The sequence below is a fragment of the Sphaerodactylus townsendi genome, linkage group LG04 (assembly GCF_021028975.2).
Source record: "Sphaerodactylus townsendi isolate TG3544 linkage group LG04, MPM_Stown_v2.3, whole genome shotgun sequence".
In the NCBI taxonomy this organism is placed as follows: domain Eukaryota; kingdom Metazoa; phylum Chordata; class Lepidosauria; order Squamata; family Sphaerodactylidae; genus Sphaerodactylus; species Sphaerodactylus townsendi.
The window spans coordinates 30,190,988-30,213,805 of NC_059428.1; the positions used below are offsets into that span (position 1 = coordinate 30,190,988).

The 22,818-nt window shown below is 42.3% G+C and overlaps 1 protein-coding gene across 5 annotated transcripts in view; it reads right to left on the reverse strand.

The window, feature by feature from the left end:
• The window catches only part of ATP8A2 (ATPase phospholipid transporting 8A2), a 432,694-nt gene that overhangs the window by 115,893 nt on the left and 293,983 nt on the right, over nt 1–22,818 (reverse strand). For all 5 annotated transcript variants that reach the window (XM_048492830.1, XM_048492831.1, XM_048492829.1 and 2 more), the window contains 3 exons: nt 16,625–16,747; nt 12,671–12,749; nt 101–162 (listed from right to left, as the gene is read on the reverse strand). In XM_048492830.1, the coding sequence (XP_048348787.1) occupies nt 101–162; nt 12,671–12,749; nt 16,625–16,747 (264 nt within the window). The remainder of the gene's footprint in view (nt 1–100; nt 163–12,670; nt 12,750–16,624; nt 16,748–22,818) is intronic.

A 22,818-nucleotide genomic window follows, 5' to 3' on the forward strand; every position in this document is an offset into this window, starting at 1 on the left:
ATCATGCACCAGGGGCGATTCATGTTACATGTATAATTGAAATAATTAAGATCTAAGAACAGGTAAATGTGTCCAATGTTACAACATTCTTGTAGCTTACTGTATAAACAATGTTCCCAACAAACAGATAATCTACACTCTGGCCATTTGTAAACACTGCATCTGAAAAAGAAAAAAAATTAGATATTACTTTCATTCCAAGAGATTTTATTTTTTAAACTCTTTGTGTTTTTTGAAGCTTTATAAATTAAGTTACGTACAAAAGGAAACAATTTAAAAACACCTCTCAGCAAAATATCTTAAGATAAACAGGAGGTCAAGTTTAAAAAGAGTTAAGAAATGGATTAAAGAAAAGGCTAACGGGAATGGTATACTAGCAAAAATACAATAACGTCTTTGAAGTTATAAATATATAACAGTTTACATTTAACTCGTCGTAGAGTATGGACATCATTTCTGCAAATGTAATGAAAGTAACTATTAATAAAAGCATTCAGATTGAGTGCACTATAACTGCCTGATGTGTTTTTGAAACATGTTTCCTGGATTTCTCTTTGTAGAGAGAATGAATTTTTCACACTGGGTTTCTCAAAGCATTTTCAAAAGCAGCCTATTGGAAGCAAATAGTGTGGTGATTGTTTTAGCCAACGCTGGAGCCATTAAACGTTTAAAAAGTACATTATTGAGCATGCACGCGTGCACACACACAAACAAAACATTACCATTAGAAGTTTTTAAAGTAGAAGGGCAAGTTTGTGCCAAGCGCTAATAATTAAATTGTACACCGGAGATGAAAAAATCTAGTCATGACATAAGCTGTGGCATGATATTATATACTGACATTCCTGCTATGTTTTCTTTTATTTGATATTGCCTTAAAATGAAAGAGTATTTTTAATCCAAATATTTTAAAAGAAACAAAATCATATATCTAGAACATATATCTATAATCTTAAAAGCTGTTGGTGGGTGTTAATGCATTAAGTGACTGGCATTTTACCATTCTAATATTCTTGTTCCCTTCCATAAGAATACAGAAATTGTTAAATCCTCAACAGAGGTGGACGCTTCTAAATCTATTCACATCAGCGGGCTCAGAAGAATGTAATTTCACTTCAGATTAGCCGCTCGCCATTTTGTGATGTTCCCCAAGCACATTTTCTCCCCTGGCAGCAAGGCTGTTTAAGAACATAAGAACAAGCCAGCTGGATCAGACCAGAGTCCATCTAGTCCAGCTCTCTGCTATTCGCAGTGGCCCACCAGGTGCCTTTGGGAGCTCACATGTAGGATGTGAACGCAATGGCCTTCTCCGGCTGTTGCTCTCGATCACCTGGTCTGTTAAGGCATTTGCAATCTCAGATCAAAGAGGATCAAGATTGGTAGCCATAAATCGACTTCTCCTCCATAAATCTGTCCAAGCCCCTTTTAAAGCTATAAAGGTTAGTGGCCATCACCACCTCCTGTGGCAGCATATTCCAAACACCAATCACATGTTGCGTGAAGAAGTGTTTCCTTTTATTAGTCCTAATTCTTCCCCCCAGCATTTTCAATGAATGTCCCCTGGTTCTAGTATTGTGAGAAAGAGAGAAAAATGTCTCTCTGTCAACATTTTCTACCCCATGCATAATTTTGTAGACTTCAATCATATCCCCCCTCAGCCGCATCCTCTCCAAACTAAAGAGTCCCAAACGCTGCAGCCTCTCCTCATAGGGAAGGTGCTCCAGTCCCTCAATCATCCTTGTTGCCCTTCTCTGCACTTTTTCTATCTCCTCAATATCCTTGAGATGCGCGACCAGAACTGGACACAGTACTCCAAGTGCTGTCGCATCCACTGCTTTTATATAAGGGCATGACAATCTTTGCAGTTTTATTATCAATTCCTTTTCTAATGATCCCCAGCATAGAGTTTGCCTTTTTCACAGCTGCCATGCATTGAGTTGACATTCCCATGGAACTATCAACTAAGACGCCTAAATCCCTTTCCTGGTCTGAGACTGATAGCACTGACCCCTTGTAGGCAGTATGTGAAGTTTGGATTTTGCCCCTATGTGCATCACTTACATTTTGCTACATTGAACTGCATTTGCCATTTCTGAGCCCACTCATCTAATTTATCAAGGTCCGCTGGAGTTTTTTCGCATAATCCTTTTGTGGTTCTCAACCACCCTACATAATTTGGTATCATCTGCAAAACTTGGCCACCACGCTACCCACCCCTACTTCCAGGTCATTTATGAATAGGTTAAAGAGCACTGGCCCCAAAACGGATCCTTGGGGGACACCACTCCCGACATCTCTCCATTGTGAGAACTTCCCATTTACACCCACTTTGTTTCCTGTTTCTCAACCAGTTTTTAATCCATAGGAGGACTTCCCCTCTTATTCCTTCATTGCTGAGTTTTCTCAACAGTCTCTGGTGAGGAACTTTGTCGCGCCTTTGAAATCCAAGTAGACAATGTCCACCCGTTCACCTCTGTCCACATGCCTGTTTACACCCTCACAGCACTCTAGTAAGTTCGTAAGACAGGATTTGCCTCTGCACAAGCCATGCTGACTCTTTATCATCAGGTTTTGCTTTTATACATGTTTTATAATTTTATCTTTAATGATAGATTCTACTAATTTACCAGGAACAGATGTCAAACTGACTGGCCTGTAATTTCCTCGGTCCCCTAGATCCTTTCTAAAGATTGGTGTGACATTAGCCATCTTCCAGTCTTCAGGGATGGAGCCTGATTTCAGGGATAAGTTGCATATTAAAGTGAGAAGATCAGGCATCAGTGCTTGAGCTCTTTAAGAACTCTTTGGGTGAATGCAATCTGGGCCAGGGATTTGGTAACATTTAGTTTATCAATGGCTGCCAGAACTTCTTCCTTGTCTACCACTATCTTCGCTAGTTCCTGATTCTGCCTACAGCTTGGTTCAGGTGCAGGAATGTTCTCACCTCCTCTTGGTGAAGACAGATGCAAAGAATTCATTCAGCTTCTCTGCAATCTCCCTGCCATCTTTTAGCACACCCTTTGTTCCTTTGTCATCTAACAGGCCTACCGCTCTCTTGCTGGCTTCCCTGCTTTTGATGTACTTGAAGAACTGCTTGTTGCTGGTCTTGATGTTCATAGCCATGCTCCTCATAATCCTTTTTTTTTGCCTCCCTTACAGCTAACTTGCTTCTCTTTTGCCACCATTTGTGTTCCCTCTCATATTCTTCATCAGCCAAACTGGACTTCCATTTTCTAAAAGACATTTTCTTTTTTTTCTGATAATTTCCTCAACCTCTCTTTGTTAACTCATGGTGGCTTTCTTTTGACTGGGTGCTGCCTTTTTCTAACCTGTGGAACACATTCCAGCTGAGCTTTTATTACTGTGTTTTTAAATAACCTCCAAGCATCCTGGACAGTTTTGACTCCTCTTTGATTTTCCCTTTCAGCTTCCTCTCAAGCACTATCCCCTCTTCATCTTTGAGAAATTTCCCTTTCTGAAGGCTTAATGTAACTACAGTAGCAGCTGCCACTTGTTCACATGCTGCGATCCTGAATCTGACAGCATTCTGGTCGCTGTTCCCTCCCCGCTCAACACCCCTCACTTCCTGCACCAGGTCCTAGGTCCCACATAGACTAGGATCTAGATCATCTCTCTCCCCTGGTTGGTTCCACAACCATCTGCTCTAAGCCACAGTCATTTAGCATATCCAGGATGCTCTCTCCTTACTATGACCTGAACATGCATTTTTCCAGTTTATATGGGGATAGTTAAAATCACCCATTACCACTACATTTTTGTTTTTGTTGGCCTCTCTAATGTCTTTTCCATCTCAGAATCCTCTTGTGCACTTTGGTCAGGGGGACGATAATATATTCCTAATATTAAACTGTCCTTCACCCCTGGTATTGATATCCACAGTGATTCTGTAGGGGAACCAGCTCCCCTTGCATTGTCTATTTTATGTGATACTATGCTCTCTTTGATGTAAAGGGCAACTCCACCCCCAATGCTCTGTCCTATCCTTCCTATAGAGCTTCCTGTAGCCTGGTATAACAGCATCCCACTGGTTCTCCCTATTCCACCATGTCTCTGTAATGCCCACTATATCAAAGTCCTCCTTCAAACTCTGTATTCTAGCTCCCATTTTAGGTCTAATGTTCTACTATTGTAGCATAGAGACACCTGTATACCCTGTCTCTGTCCTTAACCTGGGATTTATGTGCTTTTACTCCTCAAGTCTTTTTGTAGACACTATCCCTTGTCACATGCACATTGCTATAGCCTCGCTTGTATGTGGTTGATTTAGAAAAACCTCCCTCCTCTGTCTGCATCCCCATAGAGCTACTGTATTCCGAACCGGTCACCTCAGCTCCTGCCTGCTTTCCCCAGTGATCAGTTTAAAAGCTGTTCTGCCACCTTTTAATGTTGAGCCAGCAGCCTGGTTCCTCTTGGTTAAGATGAAGCCCCGGCCCGTTTGTACAGGCCTACCTTGTCCCAAAAGGTTCCCCAGTTCCTGACAAATCTGAAACCCTCTGCCTTACACCTCACCTCTCATCCACGATTGAGACCCTGTATCTCCTCGGGCTTGCCTTAGCTCGGGCCTGGGCTGTGGAACGGGTAGCATTTCTGAGAATGCCACCTTTGAGGTCCTGGACTTCAACCTGTTTCCTAGCGCCTAAATTCTAGCTTCCAGAACCTCCTCGCTAAGCATTTCTCTCCTTAAATGTCAGTTGAATTGCCAATGTGGATCCTACAACTGCTGACTCCACCCCCCAGCACTGTCTTAAAAGCCTATCTATAGATGAAGCGTGACATCCGCAGAACCTTCAAGCACTCAGGCAGGCAAGTCACCACAGCGGTCATCAATGCCTCTCACAAACCCAACTCTTCTACATTTCCCTAATAGATCAGATCACTCCACTACAAAGGGAGCCCCCCCCCCCCCCACCTCGGGAGGGGTATCCTCAGTCTTGCGAGAGGATAGGCTGATCACTCAGTTAAGGAAGAGGATCCCCATCTAAGGGAGCATCTTCCCCCACCTCAGACTGGCACCCTCCATCCCTACATAAGGCCTTCTATTCTCCATGACATCTGAAGAGATGTCACCTTGGGAAGTGGGACCTCGACTGTTGTGGGTCCCTGAAAGCCCTCGGCTCTGTCACCCCTCTCTGCCTCTTTCAGCTTCTCCAGGTCTGCTACCTTGGCTTCCAAGAGAACGCCAGGAGCTCATTGCAGCCGAGGACACACCCACGACTTCTGTCCTAGTGGCAGATAATCATACATGTGACACTCAGAGCAAAACACTGATGTCCTTATTAATTTAAAAAAACAAAAAAATTAAATTAAATTATGCTACAGCTGCTAGCGCTGAAGCTGGGCATGGCTAATTCCAGAGACTGAATTAAAGCCTCCCACCCTCTCAGGACAAAGCCCCACCTCTTAGGACAAAGAGGAAGAAGAGATAACTTCTTGCTAACCCTCGTTAAGCCCCCACCTTCCAGATTCAGCAGCAGCCTTAACAAGGAGAAAAAGAGATAACCCCTGTTAAAATAACTTACTGTTTTAAAAGCTGTGGCTTTGGAGAAAGAAGCCTCCCTCCAAAATGAACACCAGCAGGTCACTCTGCTCTTCCTGGCCAAGTCTCTTCTGCTGCTACTCCTCTCTGCTGGTTCCAGAGACTGAATTAAAGCCCCACCTCTCAGGACAAAAGCCTGTTTGTGATTTTCCACGTCCACATACAGTAACAAACTCACTGTGGCGTCCCCATGACAGCAAAGTCACGTTTTCCTTTTCTTAAAATTTTTGTTTGTGGAGGATTCGATGCCATGGAGACCTGAGTATTCAAACCACTGAATCCTTGATGTGCCATGCTATATGGGGATGGGTTATTAGTATTACATGCTTATACGATTATGTTGAAAAATCTTTGTGGATTTGAATACGTGCATACATATTAAAAAGGGGAAGAAGTGTTTTCTGTACGGAGGAGTCAATGTTTTACATAAGCTGAAACTTCAGTATGTTTTGCTTTGGCACAATGCGGAACAAAAACTCTTAAAATGATTATTTTCAAAATGTTTTCAAAACACTTTAGAAATGTTTAAAAGCCTTTGTGTGGAATGGGCCACAATTAAGTTCTTCTGCCTTAGCTGCATCATACTTAAATCAGGTTGGCTTGTCAAAGGCAGATGCACTTGAGTCAATGAACTGTTGGTAGCAGCTTAAAGCAAATTGTGAGACAATATTATATACTTTTCAGTGATCATCAGGAGCACATAAACAACACTGCATCAAGTTAGCACTCCCAGTAGTTATTTAATGGTACATTAAACAGGGCTCTTTCACACATTAGCAGGCATGCAGCAAGATCATCTCCCTCATGAGGTAACTTCAGGTAACTAATATACTACATAGGGGATCTTCCTTTGTGTATAATTCCCCTCTTCTATCTCCCAGAAGATATATTATTTTATTTTTTTATTTCATTATTTATAGCCTGCCCTCCCCAAAGGGCTCTTGTATGCTTTTCTTTACAACCAACATATAACTAAAGTCATAACATCAAATAAACAATTTAGTGACTCAGCAACAGATTAAAACAGTAATAAGAACATAAGAACATAACAGAACAAGCCAGGCTGGATCAGACCAAAAGTCCATCTAGTCCAGCCTCTGCTGTCACTGCAGTGGCCCACCAGGTGCCTTTTGGGAGCTCATACATGTAGGATGGGGAAAGCAATGGCCTTCATGGGCTGTTGCTCCCCATCACCTGGTCTGTTAAGGCATTTGCAATCTTAGATCAAATAGGATCAAGTCTGGTAGCCATCACCCGACTTCTCCTCCATCAATCTCTCCAAGCCCCCTCTTTTTAAAGCTATCCAGGTTAGTGGCCCATCACCACCTTCCTGTGGCAGCATATTCCAAACACCAATCACACGCTGTACTTAGAAGAAGTGTTTCCTTTTATTAATCCTAATTCTTCCCCCAGCATTTTCATAATGAATGTCCCCTGGTTCTAGTATTGTGGAGAAAGAGAAAAAATGTCTCTCTGTCAACATTTTCTACCCTATGCATAATTTGTGGTAGACTTCAATCATATCCCCCCCTCAGTCAAGATCCTCTCCAAAGTAAACTAAGAAGTCTCTAAACGCTGCAGCCTCTCCTCATAGGAAGGTGCTCCAGTCCCTCAATCATCCTTTTGTTGCCCTTCTCTGCACTTCTTTTTTCTATCTCCTTCAATATCCCTTTTGAGATGCGGGCACTGTGAACTGGACATTAGTACTCCAAGCGGGTCAGCATCTTAATTGCTTTTATATATGGGCATGACAATCTTTGCAGCTCTTTATTCTCAATTCCTTTCTAATTATCCCCAGCATAGAGTTTTGCCTTTTTTTTCAGACAGCTGTTATGCATTGAGTTGACATTCCCATGGAATTACTTCAACTAAGACGCTTTAAATCCTTTCCTGGTCTGTCAGAACTGATAGCACTGACCCTCTGTAAAGGCTTGTATGTGAAGTTTGGATTTTTGTCCCTATGTGCATCACTCTTACATTTAGCTACATTGAACTGCATTTGCTGCATTTCTGGAGCCCACTCACCTAATTTATCAAGGTCCGCTTTGGAGCTCTTCGCGAATCCTTTTGTGCAGGTTCTCACCACCCTACATAATTTGGTATCATCTGCAAAACTTGGCCACCACGCTACCCAGCAATCGTGCATTTCCGTGTCATTTATGAATAGGTTAAAAGAGCACTGGGTCCCAAAACAGATCCTTGGGGACACCACCTCGACATCTCTCCATTGTGAGAACTTCCCATTTACACTCCACTCTTTGTTTCCTGTTTCTCAACCACCAGTTTTTAATCCATAGGAGGACTTCCCTCTTATTCCTTCATTGCTTAGTTTTCTCAACAGTCTCTTGTGAGGAACTTTGTCAAAAGCCTTTTGGAAATCCAAGTAGACAATGTCCACCGGGTTCACTCCCCGTCCACATGCCTGTTTACACCCCTCAAAGAACTCTAGTAAGTTTGTAAGACAGGATTTGCTCTGCAAAGTTTTCATGCTGACTCTTTCTCTCAGCAGGTCTTGCTTTTTCTACATGTTTTATAATTTTATCTTTAATGATAGATTCTTACCAATTAATTTACCAGGAACAGATGTCAAACTGACTGGCCTTGTAATTTCCCCGGTCCCCCCCTAGATCCTTTCTTAAAGATTGGTGTGGACATTGGCCATCTCTCCAGTCTCTGTGGGATGGGAGCCTGATTGTCAGGGATAAGTTGCATATTAAAAGTGAGAAGATCAGCAAGCAATCTCATGCTTGAGCTCTTAAGAACTCTTGGGTGAATGCAACTGGGCCAGGGATTTTGGTAACATTTAGTTTATCAATGGCTGCCAGAACTTCTTCCTTGTTCACCACTATCTTCGCTTAGTTCCCGATTCACTTCTCCCTAAGAAGCTTGGTCCAGGTGCAGGAACGTTCCTCACCTCCCTCCAAGTGAAGACAGATGCAAAGAATTCATTCAGCTTCTCTCTGCAATCTTCCCTGCCATCTTTAGAAGCACACCCTTTGTTCCTTTGTCATCTAACAGGCCTACCGGGCCTCTTGCTGGCTTCCCTGCTTTTGATGTACTTGAAGAACTGCTTTGTTGCTGGTCTTGATGTTCATGTCACTACGCTCATAATCCTTTTGCCTCCCTTTACATGCTAACTTGCTTCTTTTGCCACCATTTGTGTCTCCTCTCATATTCTTTCATCAGCCAAACTGACTTCCATTTTCTAAAAAAGACATTTTCTTTTTTCTTGATAATTTCTCAACCTCTCTTTTGTTAACCACATGGTGGCTTTTGGGATCACTGGGTGCTGCCTTTTCTAACCTGTGGGAACACATTCCAGCTGAGCTTTTATTACTGTGTTTTTAAATAACCTCCAAGCATCCTGGACAGTTTTGACTCTCTTTGATTTTCCCCTTTCAGCTTCCCAAGCACTATCCCCCTCATCTTTGAGAAATTTCCCTTTCTGAATGCTTAATAAAATTTCATACGAGAAGCTGCCACTTGTTCGGGAGATGCTGAGATACTCGAATCTGACAGCATTGTGGTCGCTGTTCCCTATCGGCTCAACAACACTGGACTTCCCTGCACCAGGTCCTAACCTTACATATAGAATTAGATCTATGATCACCTCTCCCTGGTGGCTGGTTCCACAACCATCTGCTCTAAGTTACAGTCATTTAGCATATCCAGGAATGCTCTCTCCTTACTATGACCTCCCCATGCATTTTTCCAGTTTATATGGGGATAGTTAAAATCACCCATTACCACTACATTTCCTTTTGTTTTTGTTGGCCAAATCTCTAATTTCTTTTTTTTCCATCTCTAGAATCCTCTCTTGTGCACTTTGGTCAGGGGGACTTATAATATATTCCTAATATTAAACTGTCCTTCACCCCTGGTATTGGATATCCATAGTGATTCTGTAGGGAAACCAGCTCCCTTGCATTGTCTATTTTATGTGATAATATACTTTCTTTGATGTAAAGGGCAAATCGCACTTCCCAATGCTCTCTGTCCTATCCTTCCTATAGAGCTTCCGTAGCCTGGTATAACAGCATCCCACCTGGTTCTCCTCTATTCCACCACATGTCTCTGTAATGCCCACTATATCAAAGTCCTCCTTCAAAAAAACTCTGTATTCTAGCTCCCCATCTTTAGGTCTAGAATGCTTCTTACTATTAGCATAGAGACACCTGCATACCCCTGTCTCTGTCCTTAACCTGGGATTTATGTGTGTGCTTTAATCTCAAGTCTTTTTTGTAGACACTATCCCTTGTCACATGCACATTGCTATGTTCCTCGCTTGTATGTGGTTGATTTTAGAAAAAACCTCTCCCTCTCTGTCTGCCAGGTCCCCATAGATACTGTATCTCGAACTCAAGTCACCTCCTCAGCTCCTGTCGGCTTTCCCCTCAGTGATCAGTTTTCTCTTAAAGCTGTTTCCTGCCACCTTTTTAATGTTGAGCCAGCAGCCTGGTTCCTTTTGGTTAAGATGAAGCTCCGTCCCGCTTTGTACAGGCCTACCTTGTCCCAAAAGGCGTTCCTCAGTTCCCTGACAAATCTGAAAACCCTTCTGCCTTACACCACCTCAATTCCTCTCATCCACGCATTGAGACCTCCTGTATCTCCGGGCTTGCCTTAGCTCGCTCTGGCGCTGCGGAAACCCGGTAGCATTTCTGAGAATGCCACCTTGGAGGTCCTGGACTTCAACCTGTTTCCTAGCGCCTAAATTTAGCTTCCAGAACCTCCCGCTACATTTCCCCAATGTCGCTTGGTGCCACTGTGGATCAAGCAACTGCTGACTCCACCCCAGCACTGTCTAAAAGCCTATCTTATAGATGAAGCTGCGGACATCCCAAGCAACTCTTCTACTCAGGCAGGCAAGTCACCATGCGGTCATCAACGCCTCTCACAAACCCAATCCCCACATTTCTAATGATCAATCACCCACTACAAGGAGCCCCCACTCTCCCCGCCAGGGGTATCCTCAGTGCAGAGGATAGCTGATCACCAGTTAAGGAAGGGATCCCATCTATGGGAGCATCTTCCCCACCTCAGACTGGCACCCTCCATCCCCAAGGCCTTCATTCATTCCTCCATGACATCTGAAGAGATGTCACCTTGGGAGTGGGACCCCGGCTGTTAGGTCCCTGAAAGCCCTGCCTGTCACCTTCTCTCTGCCTCTTTTCAGCTTCTCCAGGTCTGCCACCTTGGCTTCAAGAGAACGGCCAGGAGCTCATTGCAGCGCAGGACACACCCACGCATTCTGTCCTAGTGGGTAGATAATCATGCTACATGTGACACTCAGAGCAAAAAACACTGATGTCCTTATTAATTTAAAAAAAACAAAAAATTAAATTAGAAATTAAGCGCTACAGCCGCTAGGCGCCAAGGCCGCTGGTTCCAGAGACTGAATTAAAGCCCCACCTCTCCTCAGGACAAAAAAGCCCCACCCCTCTTAGGACAAAGAGGAAGAAGAGATAAACTCTGTTAACCCCTGTTAAGCCCCACCTTCCAGATTCAGCAGCCTTAACAAGGAGAAAAAGAGATAACCCCTGTTAAAATAACACTGTTTTTAGTAAAGCTGTGGCTTTGAGAAAAGCCCTCTCCAAAATGAACACCAGCAGGTCACTCTCTGCCTCCTTCCTGGCCAAGTCTCTGCTACTCCTACCTCTGCTGGTTCCAGAGACTGAATTAAAAACCCCACCTCTCAGGACAAAAGCCCCACCTCTTAGGACAAAGAGGAACAAGAGATGAACTCTGAGCACCCTCGTTAAGCCCTCCCCCCCCACCTTTCCAGATTCAGCAGCCTTACAAGGAGAAAAGCAGATAAACCCTGTTAAAAAATAACACTGTTTTTTTAAAAGCTGTGGCTTTGAGAAAAAGCCTCTCAAAATGAACACCAGCAGGTCACTCTGCTCTTCCTGGCCAAGTCTCTTCTGCTGCTACTCCTCTCTGCTGGTTCCAGAGACTGAATTAAAGCCCCACCTCTCAGGACAAAAGCCTGTTTGTGATTTTCCACGTCCACATACAGTAACAAACTCACTGTGGCGTCCCCATGACAGCAAAGTCACGTTTTCCTTTTCTTAAAATTTTTGTTTGTGGAGGATTCGATGCCATGGAGACCTGAGTATTCAAAACCACTGAATCCTTTGATGTGCCATGCCATATGGGGATGGGTTATTAGGCATTACATGCTTATACGATTATGTTGAAAAATCTTTGTGGATTTGAATACGTGCATACATATTAAAAAGGGGAAGAAGTGTTTTCTGTACGGAGGAGTCAATGTTTTACATAAGCTGAAACTTCAGTATGTTTTGCTTTGGCACAATGCGGAACAAAAACTCTTAAAATGATTATTTTCAAAATGTTTTCAAAACACTTTAGAAATGTTTAAAAGCCTTTGTGTGGAATGGGCCACAATTAAGTTCTTCTGCCTTAGCTGCATCATACTTAAATCAGGTTGGCTTGTCAAAGGCAGATGCACTTGAGTCAATGAACTGTTGGTAGCAGCTTAAAGCAAACTATTGTAGAGACAATATTATATACTTTTCAGTGATCATCAGGAGCACATAAACAACACTGCATCAAGTTAGCACTCCCAGTAGTTATTTAATGGTACATTAAACAGGGCTCTTTCACACATTAGCAGGCATGCAGCAAGATCATTTACGTGAACCCAAAATAATGGTATAATTATTAATGTTTTTATAGAGCCTCATTTATATAGTCACAACTCTTCACATGCCTCTTATTTGCTGGCTGTTTGCCTCAAGTTTAAAACGATCATAAAGGAAGTCAACACACCACATAAAGTTCATATGATCAGGCTACCATGCACCTGATGTAATCATGGGCAGCGGAGATGGAGAGCTGTGTAAATCAATTCCAAAATTGCTGCAGTTGCTGCAACCTCTCTACCATTACACATATCCTCTGAAGGAAGGAAACTGCTGTTTAAGGAAGATTGTATACAAAAAGGAAGATTAAGAAGTCACCGACAAATTTTCGAGCTTGTCTCTGGTGATTAATTTCCTAGGAACCTGCTGTGACCTAAAAACACACTGAAGCTGAGTTGGAAAGACTGAACACTACTGAGCTAACATCTAAAATGGATAAAGCATTTACCATGTTCCAGGGCTTTCAGTGGAAGCCAAAAGAGAATGATGGAGTGGATCAAGGCATTGATGCAGTGACCCCAGAACACCTAAAAGAAAACCAAACAAAAAAGTCAGGCCAAACTCTCCCATCGAATGATGATGCATTATAAAGTAGTTCTGTCTTCCCCAATCACACTTTGTTGTATGAGAAAGCTTAGTTTGTGTCTCAATACATCAAGAACTAGAACTTAAACACTAAAATAGCCCATGTGAAATGAAGCACCCCATTCCTATATCTATAAAAGTATATACAATAAAAAGAATATCTCAAATCCAACATATGTTGAAGATAACTTCTTGGTCTAATCTGTTTTATGTGCAAAGAGGAAGAGATCCAAAGGCTTGGATTCAGACTATCCTGGTCTGATTTTGGAGTGTATTTCAGGCTAATTATAGTCTGCAAGTAGAACTCCATGTGCCTCTGCATCTGGATCCTACCTAGAGATTACAGTATTATCCTTTGTTCCCACTTCTGGAATTGAATTAATATACAGGCAGAGGGGCATAATCTTGAGTAAACATAACTCCCCCCTTCTTTGCCTTTGCAGTTTTCCTGCTCAAATATGGAACAGGGCTTTTTGTTCCTCTGGTCCCACATTTTCAGATGGTTCGTCCAAGAAAATCATAATGTTTAAAAGCTCTCCTTGCTGCATGATGGGGGCAAATGTCTGTCGCAGCAAGATTTCTTGTATGGACCTGTTTCCTCAAGCCCCACTTTCATTTTCCACTCTCTCCGCACCAAATGAGACCACTCAACATGGCTTTTACATTCCTTCACTGCTGCAGCAGAGATATTTGCCAGTGAGCACAGCTTTGACCTGGAGATCTTCCCTCTGCTCATGGCCAGCATTCCCTCTCCTTCATGCCACTTTTCATGCCTTTCCCCTTGCCCCCCCCCTTCTATGTTGCCAGTTGCTTCAAGTAACAGAAACTCACTCACACAACACCAAACTCTTGATATTTTGAGATATCGATATAAAGAGAGCCTGGAAATAACAAGCCTCTTTCCTTCAGTAGCAGCAGCACCAGCTGCAGGAAGGGAGGGGGAGAGAATATCTGGAGGGTCTCCTTCTTTAGCAGCCTGAGGTCCAGGAAAACGCTTTGCCTTTTTCATTGGGGGGTGGGATTATTTTGAAACAGTAATATCGACATACGTGCAGCTTAAGCCAACAGTCTTGACTATGGGGTGTAATGAGATCTATGCCTTTAAGAATCGCTTGATGGGCAGAGTTAAGAGAATCAGGCCTCCAGAGCTCTCTGCAGAAAAACTCCAGGAAAAGGAGGGAGTGCCTCTTTGCATGTAAACAGAAAACCACAAGGAGTATCCTCTGCAAGCCCACTGCACATAGAAGAATCCTAAGGTAAGCGTTCCATGCGTAATAGGCCTTTGTTTAGTGATCATACATTACCCACAATTTATGTATTATAAAATGTACTGGGGACATAAAATTATTATACAGTTTCTGAAATGTTTCTAATACATTCTGCCTTTATTAGCTGGTGGCTCCTTCTGGTGCGTCTGAAGACAACCATTTCTTGGACATTCCATCATGTCAACTTCTAAATGATAATGTTGTTAACTCAAATATTCAGCACCTCAAATAGGCACCTTAATTATCTTTTTCTAATCAGCTTGAGGAAAATTAAGCCAAGATGAGGAGAAAGAAAAAAAAATTACCCTCTGTTTGGACTCCTTCTGTTTTCTAAACTCCTACTTGAAACTGTAACATCTATCCCTTGAAATCTTAGACAGATGACCAAAACTTCAGAGCTTTTCTTTGTATGAAGGGTACATGTTTTTGTTTTAAAAATAAAACTCATAGTTCCAAAGCTTTGTTAATATGAATAGGTTAATAAAACAAGGGAGTTGAGAGTGAAGGGAATTCTCCAAAATATGAAAATACAACACCAGTGTAAGTATCAAGTCTCACTGAAACATCTTTTTAAACCCACACCCTGACAGGAACAATAAAGTCATCTCAATATTTTCACAAAAATCCCTTGGGGAGATTTTTTTACAAAAAAAGGCCAGCAGGTAGAAGTGTGGGAACATTTCATTATAAAACACACACAAAATCCAGCCACTGCCCCTTTAGGTCTCTGTGAAAAACTTTTTTTGCCACGGGACACATATTGTGAGGCTGATAAATTCACATATAGTTTTAGAAAATGAGCATGAATTGTACAGCCAATATCCTTGTTCAGATGATTATTAACTGTGCAATCCAAAGGGGTAGTGGTGGTGCTGAAGCCACACTAGATGTGGTAGAAGGGTTGCCACTAGTACCATGCAAACTGGCATGGATGCCAGTGTGGAGAAACTTACCTCAGCACTCAGCTACTGCAGCACCCAAACCCAGAAGCTGGCCCCTGTAGCAAATGACTGCCACTGCAAATACCCACTCTGTCATGAAAAGGGGCATTCCAGGGGCGGAGCCCACTTTAGTTGACTCCCAAAGGACTTTCAGCCCAGGAACACTTCCCTTCAGAAGTGCAGACTTGCACTACTCAAAAGACTCTAATTTGGTAAACTGGATTTGTTTCCCCACTCCTACACATGAAGCCTGCTGGATGATCTCAGGCTAGTCACAGTTATTTCAGAACTCTCTCAGCCTCGCCTACCTCTCAAGGAGTTTGCTGTGGGGAGAGGAAGGAAAGGAATTTGTAACTGCTTTGAGACTCCATTGAGGTGAGAAAGGTGGGGTATAAATCTAAACTCCTCCTCCTTTTCTTCTTGATAGACCTAGCCTTCACACTTCTCTTGGTCTGGATTCTAAATACTTGAGATCACCTCTCCCCATATTTGAGATCCGCTACCATCCCCTAATCCCCTACAAAGGAGCATCATGGCTTGAAGATTTGTACTGCATCACACTCCTCAATTATATTTATCCAGGAGAATTTCTTGCATTAGTTCCAAAAGTGCAGCCTGTGCAACTGGTTGCAGCTTTTCATTCTTTATTTGCTTATTTCTACCTACTACTATACATTACCAATGTGTGCTTATTATACAGTGGTGGGATTCAGCCGGTTCGCACCACTTCGACAGAACCGGTTGTTAAAATGATGCTTGTGAACAACCAGTTGTTAAATTATTTGAATCCCACCACCAGAACCAGTTGTTAAATTATTTGAATCACACTGCTGTGTTTATACATTGCTAAAATACTTCAAAAACAATTCTTCAGTGATTTTATAGCTGTATCAAGACTATTTTGTATAGTGGTTTAGTAATGCATTCATACACACATACACACAAAGAAGAAGAAGCCAAGCTATTGAGGTGATTTCCTTGTTTTCTGTACCAGGGGAAAAACAAGGCGCGACTGAGGAGAGGAATAAAAGGTGGAGATGACTTCATCCTTGTATGCAGGAGGAGACAATGTATCCAATCATTAAAAGCACATACAATATTCCATTGGTGTCAACATTAATTTTTCTTTAGTTGCCACTTTTCAGTATCTCATGTTGACAAAAAGTTTGGAATGCAGAAAGACACATCTTTAAAAGATAAAATAACACAAAACAGTGCTTCTCAGAGCTCACGGGCCTGAACTCAAGATATCCACTGGAGAAAGGCAGTAGCAGTACTCCAATAATGCTGATGCCAAAAATCCAAATAAATGTAGCCCAATAAAACCTTGACATTAAATATGACTTTTGTTCGGCTCCAGTCAGTCACATTTTCTTTTTCTTTTATTAATATGCAAAATTAAAATTAGACTAATCCGCGGCTCCGGGACAGCAAGAAAGTGAAAGCTGGTGGAATAATGAATGAATATACATTAAAAACTACAAAAATAATCAGAAAATTAATATTGTGAATGTATACTCTTGAATACTAGAATGAACCACGTTTAATGGGTCAAAGCTTTACAGGAAACACTTTCTTTCATCTCCCTAAGTAAATATCACCTCTTACCCGGCTATTGAACCCATCAGCATTTTGAGTAATTTTGTAGAGCTGAGGAAACATAAGCATGCTGTCTTGATTGCAGGACCGTTCAAAGATTCCCAAGGTAAAGGGAGGTAATGCTGTAAAAATCTAGAGAAAACAAACAGTAATTTAAAATATCGTATCATTAACTTTTTAAACCTGTTGCTTCCCATCTGCAAGAGAATATTAAAATCAACTCTAGAGGACCCACAAAATCCAACGGTGCCAATCTAAATCGATAGTCCAAAGTACAAGAGAATTCACAATGGTGTGCTCATTTATTAACTTTGCTATTTATAACCCACATTTCCCCACAGTGGAGAGCAAAAATGACTTACAACACAGTTCTCCCCTTCACCACTTCATCTTGAACACCACAAGCCTGAGATGTAGGCTAGGTCAAGAAAAAGTAGCTAGCCCAAGATTTCTAGGGACAAAGGCAGGAATCTTCATGCACGTTCGCTGAAGAAGTGCTAAGCTTTAAATGAGCAGTTTATATCAGGAGAGCATAAAAAGTCTTAGTAATTTTAATGTGCATTTTTGTCCAAACAAACTGATAAGGTTGCAATAAATGATATAATACAGCTTTGAAGGTGGGTAGGCTTGTGTCGGCTACAGAGGCTACTTTTCTGCTACTCTGTTCTGCTGTAATCTTTCTTAAAGGGACATATTCCTGTTTGTTATTTCTTTTGTGGAAATTTATGTATAACACACACAGGGTTGGAATGTTCATTTACTGGATTATATTTTAGCCTAGTATTACAGTTTTTGTCCTTTGGTATAGTTCATATATCGTAACCCTCTATTTTTGTATCACCTCTGTAGGGCTGCTAGGCAGTGTCTAGCAACTGGAAGGAGAGCTGCAGGGATAATTTTTTGTTTCAGTGCAGCCTTGTATACTTACTGGAAGTTGTTATCAGGATAGCTCTAGGAATCACCAGCAACTGTGGTAAAACCATAGAATTTCTGATGATTCCTAGAGCTACTCCAGAAGTAATTAATGGCAGCTCCAGGAATCCATAGGAAAACCACAGAGATTCCAATACCAATCATTTGTCACTTCCGGTAAGAACTTCCAGTGTGTACACAAAGCTGAAGTTTTAAAAAATCCCTCGCCACTGCTGTGAGCAGTGGTGGACAATGGCATTTTGAGGCAGGGGATCTCCACTCCACCAGAAGTTTGGCAGATGTATCACCTAGCAACCTTCCATGGCAGAGTGGTGATTCAAATCTGGGTCTCCCAGATCCTAATATGACACTCTAATCACTGTGCCATACTAAATTTCAATGAAGTAGGAGACTGCAGTCCATTGCAAAGTTCATGTATGCAAATAAGGCTTCCTCATTGCTAGCTATGGAAGAAACACTGACGGAATTACTTATAAGTGGGAGTTCAGTATATTTGGGCCCTTGGGTCACAGTCACCAAGAAGACTTGTCTAGATCACATATTTTGGTATTTTCACGACAAGTAAATAAGGCAACGAGATTGTGGCTGAAGTTTTGAGGCTCAGTGATTTATTTCCATTACTTCAATTTAAATAAACTGTGGGCCGCATTACGGGCCTTCGCAGAGATTGACGTAATCTTTGCACATAACAATGTAAGGATTCTTTGCAACGTTGATGTAATGTCACGGTTGCTCTAATAGTAGATGTAGCATGTCTTTGGACTGAGCTGTGTTCACAAGCACACTCACTTGGAAGCAATTTCCTTCTATTATCTATAGAACATAACTTCCAAGAAATGTGCTTAGGGCTGAATGGAAGATTGATTAAATTTACAGCTGATTCCAAGCCTGCATTTCTAACATAGTTTAGCGAAAAGCAAGCTATTTCCTCATGCTTTATCTGAATAACAAAGAAGATATGCAGCAAAGAGAAAATAGTTTGAGAAATGGCTGCTTTTTAAAGTAAAACATTCAGATTAATAGAATATTAGCCAAGGAATAATGAAAATATAACATCGAGACTGTAAACTGCTGGGTTCCTCATGTAAGCAGGATGAGAGGAAATGGTATTTTTGCACTGGCTGCTGTTAAAATAAATGGATAATTAGTTCAACTTCATATGTGCAATTCAGCATCTGGTCTCCTGACCCTTAGGGCTCCACTTAGGATTGCTGGGTTACAATTCTGCATTGATGGTAGAATTTTCCCTCGTGTGCATCTCTTACAGTGCAGTCCTAAAAAGAACTGCAACCTTTTCTACCTATTCAATGGTCTTCTACCTATTCAACCTTTTCAATGGGCTTATAAGAGTGAAACTGTTAGGACAGCACCATTAAAATGCATGGGGCTCCCTAATAATCCTAGAACCAGGGGTTGGGGCAACCTATGACTCTGAGAGCCGTGACATGTGCCTTATTCAGCCTTTATATACTGTGGCTCTGCGTGGCCTTGAGGGTTGGAGGGTTATGCGGGGTGCATCTCTCCAGCACTGGAAGGAAAGCAGAGTGGAGTGGGGCTCTAACTGGAGGTGCACTCCTCCATGCGTAGAGGGCTTGCTTTTGCGCCCTCCCTCCCACGCACCTCTCCTTCCAGCGCTGCTCTAGAGGGCTGGAGGGACATGCCCACTCTGCCCTCTGACCCCTGGAGGTCAGAGGGTAGTGTGGACGTGTCCCTCCAGAGCAGCCACCATCCCCCCTCTGCCATCCCCACAGCTGCCATACCCCCCTCTGCCTTACAGAGTAGGGCGGGTGCCCAGATACTAATGGACTATGAGTTTCTACTGTCTCGCCAATTGGCTAGGCTGGCAGGGGCTGATCAGGGAAATCATAGCCCATGAACATCTGGAGGGCCATAGGTTGGAGACCCCTGGTGTAGATACTACTGAAGAAAAGGAAAACAGAGAAGGATTTCTAACCAAACATGGAAACTACAACTACCTGGCATTTGTTTTCCCGCTCTGGGAGATGCAAATGGGTATATGCATAAAAGGAAGCTTTCTGGCTGTCACTCATGAACATAATCCCCCTCCCCACCCAAAGGGAGAACAGCTCCTTTTCATCCCCCCCCCTTCCTGCAATTTGTGTAAAAGGTCTGCAAATCTGGGTTCTGAATTCTGACTGCAGAAGCCCATGAGAACACAACAGCCAACAGTCAGGTGGGCTTCTAGTCCACTGTGAAAGCTCCACACTTGTACAAAAATATTCCCAGCCCACAAAAGAAAAGCAAGTATATCAATGAATGTGTGGGGTGCTCCATGCACAGATGTAAACCCTCCTGGGTATACTCGAGCCTCTACATCCTACAACAGGCATTTGACACAATATTCCCCAACTCCTCATACAAGCGTTCTCGCTTACCTCTCATATTACAAGCTGTGTATCATTTCAACTTTCTCACCTAAACTTATACCTCTGCGCGGTATTTATATTCAACCAGCTGTCTCTAATTATGGTTTCTGTTTATTTTTTTTCTGGGTAAAAAATAAAATAAAAACAAAAACAAAAGACTTCCTTTTCATAGTTTGCACTGTGATTCTTGCCACAAATGTTGAAGAAGTCTGGGGAATGCAGGTGAAGATCAGATGCAACAAAGAGGCCGGTATTCCTGGGGATCAGTAACAGCAAGAACATTTCCTAGCCCCCATGATGTCATCCGCCTCCTTTGAATTAGTCACAAAGCAACTCACCAGATGGCTGCATGGAAAACATTCTGTGTGCTTGTGTGCTCAATGAGAGCCAAGACGTATGTGCAGCTCATATGGTTGACTTTCCTGGCTGTGTTCATATGCATGAGGAACAAGTCACAGTTTGCCTTTTATGGGAATTACCACAAACACAGTTGTTGGTTGAGCAATCTAGAGACATCAGAGAAGATTCTCATTGTTCAGTTATCAGGGTTGAGAACTTGTAGGGCAGAACAGATTTCGTGAGTACTGCCCACTTCTATTTCATCAATGTGTTTGCTGCACTTTGTGCTTCTTTCTGCCCAAATTCTGGTTACTCAAGGAAATTGTTGAAATTAATTCTAGAATTGGAATTCAGCTCCTATGAGAGGTCTTCCTCTTTCTCCTTTATAGAACTACAGAAAATGTAAACTTAAAAAAATGTGTACATTGATAAAACATTGCAAAAAAAAAGGTCTGCATGTCCCATGATTACTTCACAATTGTTTTTGTGTGGTGTTTTGCCAACATGCAGGAACACATACATGTGTCTGTCAAATAGTGTATTAAAAAAAACCTCCTGTGATGCAATTGCATGCAAAATTGCTTCAAGAATTCTGTTGTGCTCATGGGCACAACAGCAATGTGAGGAGAGTGAGAAAGATGCAAATGAACTGAAGAGAAGAAGAAGAGGAGTTTGGATTTATATCCCCCCTTTCTCTCCTGCATGAGACTCAAAGGGGCTTACAAATCTCCTTGCCCTCTGGCCCTCACAACAAACACCCTGTGAGGTGGGTGGGGCTGGAGAGAGCTCAGAAGGCTAGCTGTGACTAGCCCCCAAGGTCACCCAGCTGGCGTGTGTCAGATGTGGAGTACAGGGAGTAGGAACCTGCGGGTGCTCTCCAGATAGCCTGGTCCAGCATTCTATCAGTCTCTACCAGCATGGCCAATTGGCTACGCTGACAGAGGCTGATGGGAATTGTAGTTCCCGAACATCTGGAGAGTCACAGGTTCCTACCTCGGTACAGGCTAATCTCCTGGGAATTCCCCAGATAAGCCTCCATAGCTCTGTGGAAGCATGGAGCAGGGAGATCAAACCCACAGTTTCCTCCAGATTAGATACTACACACGCAGCTCTTAACCCCTCCTATGCCACTGCTGCCCCAGAAAACAATGTTGTGCAGTGTTCTATATACAATTTCAAAAATACATTTTTTTTTGAATGACTTGGCCAGAAGAATTTTTTCTGTGTTGGTTCTTCTCTGGAACAAAATTAGATTATTCAGAACTACAAAACCTTATAAGATTTTGAATGGGGTTATAAGATTTTGAATGGGGTTAATTTCAAAAATGCAGCTAAAAATGAAATTCTTGAGATATTCTTCTAACTTACCCCACACCAAAAGGCTGGTTTAGAGCATTTTCCTCAATATGGTGGCAGCAGGGGGAATCCCTGTGTTGCATCTTACTGACATTAAGAAATATACTAGAACTTTCTTTTCACTGACCTGGAGCATATGAATGTCCACTCATAGTTACCTATGATGCCTAAGCATCAGAAAATTAAAAACTCATGTGTTCAGTGAGCTAGCCTTACACATGCTTAAAATGCAAACAGTTATGTGCCTTGCAGGGCAATTGTGAGGTCAAACACAACTAAGAAATGAAAGAAATGTTATGTAAGTAATAAAGGAAAAAAAGTATTTGAACTAGAAAATATAGAAAAATACAAAGGGCAGATAGATAGGAGACAGCAGGTCTTTTGGGATAGCTAGGTTGCAACCTGGAGAACTGGACTTTTCCTTCAATGTTAATTATTTAATGGGAGACTTGTCTTGCATCAGGTCCATTTAGTTCCTGGCCCATCCATGCTTCCTTTTCTGTCACTTTTTGTGAGGTACCTTTGCTGAGAAAGCAGAAAAGAATGATAGAGCCCGATGGAGTAATATCTAAGCAGAGGGTTCGAGCTGCTGGTTCTCCAGATCAATTTCCGCCAATAGACCTACCAGAGATTCCCCATGAGCCCTACCACTTGGCCATGCTGGCAGGGGCTGATGGGAACTGTAGTCCATGAACATCTGGAGGGCCATAGTTTGAAGACCCCTGCTCTAAAGGAAGGGTGTCTGAATGTTAAAAGTTTTCATTTTAATTTCATTTTAGGATTTCATGAAAGGCATGTTTTTGTTATCTCAACATTTCAGGAGTATTGATGCCATTCTGGAAATCCATTTCAGGATATTAAAATTGTGCCAGCAGAAAAAAACAAATTCAGAAATCCGTAATTTTAGGTGGGGAGTATGGCACACAAGAGGAGAGAGGGAGAGAGATGTTTGAGTTGGGCCATGATGCCGATGCTGTCACAGTTATTTGAACAGCATTTACACTCGGTTCCTAGGCTGCAGACCTAGCATTTGACAACAGTGGGGGTAGACCTGGACTCTGATTCCTGGCACCAGGTCTACCACTGTAGATTCCAATATGCAGCATACCTGGTGTCCAGATTTAGAGATCAGGTTTCTCACCCATTGATTTGAATGGATGCTAGTTTTAGCCTCATCAGGCTAGGTCT